General features: G+C 36.5%; 1 protein-coding gene across 1 annotated transcript; it reads right to left on the reverse strand.

Annotated features, from left to right (window-relative positions):
• Positions 1-305: 305 nt before the first annotated feature.
• On the reverse strand, positions 306-1565 carry LOC131032281 (uncharacterized). The gene is made up of 3 exons (XM_057963212.2): positions 1343-1565; positions 1033-1129; positions 306-945 (listed from the first exon to the last, which is right to left on the reverse strand). The coding sequence occupies exons 1-3, from the start codon at positions 1563-1565 to the stop codon at positions 306-308; spliced, it is 960 nt and encodes a 319-aa protein (XP_057819195.2).
• Positions 1566-1816: the final 251 nt, after the last annotated feature.

Genomic DNA, 1816 nt, shown 5'->3' on the forward strand with positions numbered 1-1816 from the left:
TGGTCCATCATTTTTTAAAACAAAAAATAAGGACAATAACTGGCTCTGACTGGGGAATTCTTTCATTTATCCTTCAAGATTGTGAAAGAAAAGAAACCAGATCTCTAAGTGCCTTCCTCTTATCCATTGGTCCATAGAGTCAATCAACTCGAAAACAAACAAACAAAAAGACAAAAGGTAAAAGAAAAAGATATTGACATTATTTACAAGGAGTTACCTCGAACTTTCATTCAGGGTAATGCTTCAAATGCTGACCATTATAGGGCAGCGCAAATGGTGTACCATCACGATAAGCCATGATAAAACTATCTTCTCCAGCAATACAGTGAATAGTGAAGGGTCCTCGCCAAAGAGTTAAATTTTCCATGTAAACCTTTCGGTTCCCTTCGCTTATCCCAAAGTAAAACACTATCACCCACTTGGAACCCTCTTTTCTTTACTTTTTTTTCAAAAAGGACTTTGACTTGTTGGTGCTGAGCGATCTGATCCACCACTTGTGTTCTTTGTTCTTCCAACTGAGAAAGGTACATGATCCTCTTGTCTAAATCATTCTCGAAAGTTTGATCTTCAATTGCTTTAGCCAATTTAAGAGCAGGAAGTTCCAAAGTGACGGGTATTTCTACATTGATCCCATAAAGAAGCTGAAATGGAGACATACCAATAGCCCTTTTGGGTCTAATTTTGTCCACCCATAAAGCATCATAAAGAACCTTATTCCAAGACCTTTGGTTCTCTTCCACAAGTTTGCGAATAATGGTAATCACATTCTTGTTACTTGATTCCGCCTGACCATTACCTTGGGGGTAATAATCGGATGAATGAGTTAACAAAATACCATATTCAAAGTAAAATTGTGTAATTTCAGAGGAAGAAAATGTGGCTGCATTACCAGTCACGATCTTGTATGGAACACCAAATCTAGAAATAATATTCTCCTTGAGAAATCTGCATACTATTTAAGAAGTAGCATTCTTTACCAGTATTGCTTCCACCCACTTGGTGAAGTAGTCTGTATCAATAATTAGAACATACGATTGGCCTACACTTGAAGAAGGATTGATCACACCAATGAAATCAATGTCCCATTGCCAGAAAGGTTCTTCAACAATCACCAGTCTCAATGGTAATGCTACAAGTTTTTATTTGTGCACAAATTGGTGACAGTGTATACATTTACACACCCATCTAAAAGCATCTTGAAAGAGTGTAGGCCAATAATACTTAGCTCTCAAAATTTTGTGAGCAGTCACTGATGCAAGAAAAAGATCACCACAAGCCTTATCATGGAAAGATTCTAGCAATTTGGGTTGTTGTGCTTTGTCAACACAATGAAGGAAAGTACCATCAATTGCTCTTTTATTAAAACCAGTATCCCATAATACAAATTTTGCAGCTTTCAGCTTGATACTCCTATTTTCCTTGAATGACAAATGTTGTGGACATTCACCATAAGTAAAAAAAAAATCTATATTAGAATACCATTCATCAATGGTGCTGATAAACAACACCTTGGGAAGATCTTCTGAATCATCCAGTTCTCGCTCCTCTGGAATCCCTTCTGCCATGAGCTAGAAAAGTTCAGTCCCTCGAACAAGATTTGTAGGCTTAATATCCAAATCATACTCTTTGATCTTGGCAATCTAATTCCCTCTTTTTGTGTCAAACTCCTGTTGTGTCAAGATAGATTTGACTGTCGTATCAGGAACTAACATAACAGTATGAGAATTCAGAATATAAAAATGGAAGTTCTTGATTGCTTTAACAAAAACATAGGAATTCTTCTCAATAGAGGAATACTTAAGTCCATGAGATTTTA

This window comes from Cryptomeria japonica, chromosome 8 (assembly GCF_030272615.1).
Source record: "Cryptomeria japonica chromosome 8, Sugi_1.0, whole genome shotgun sequence".
Classification (NCBI taxonomy): domain Eukaryota; kingdom Viridiplantae; phylum Streptophyta; class Pinopsida; order Cupressales; family Cupressaceae; genus Cryptomeria; species Cryptomeria japonica.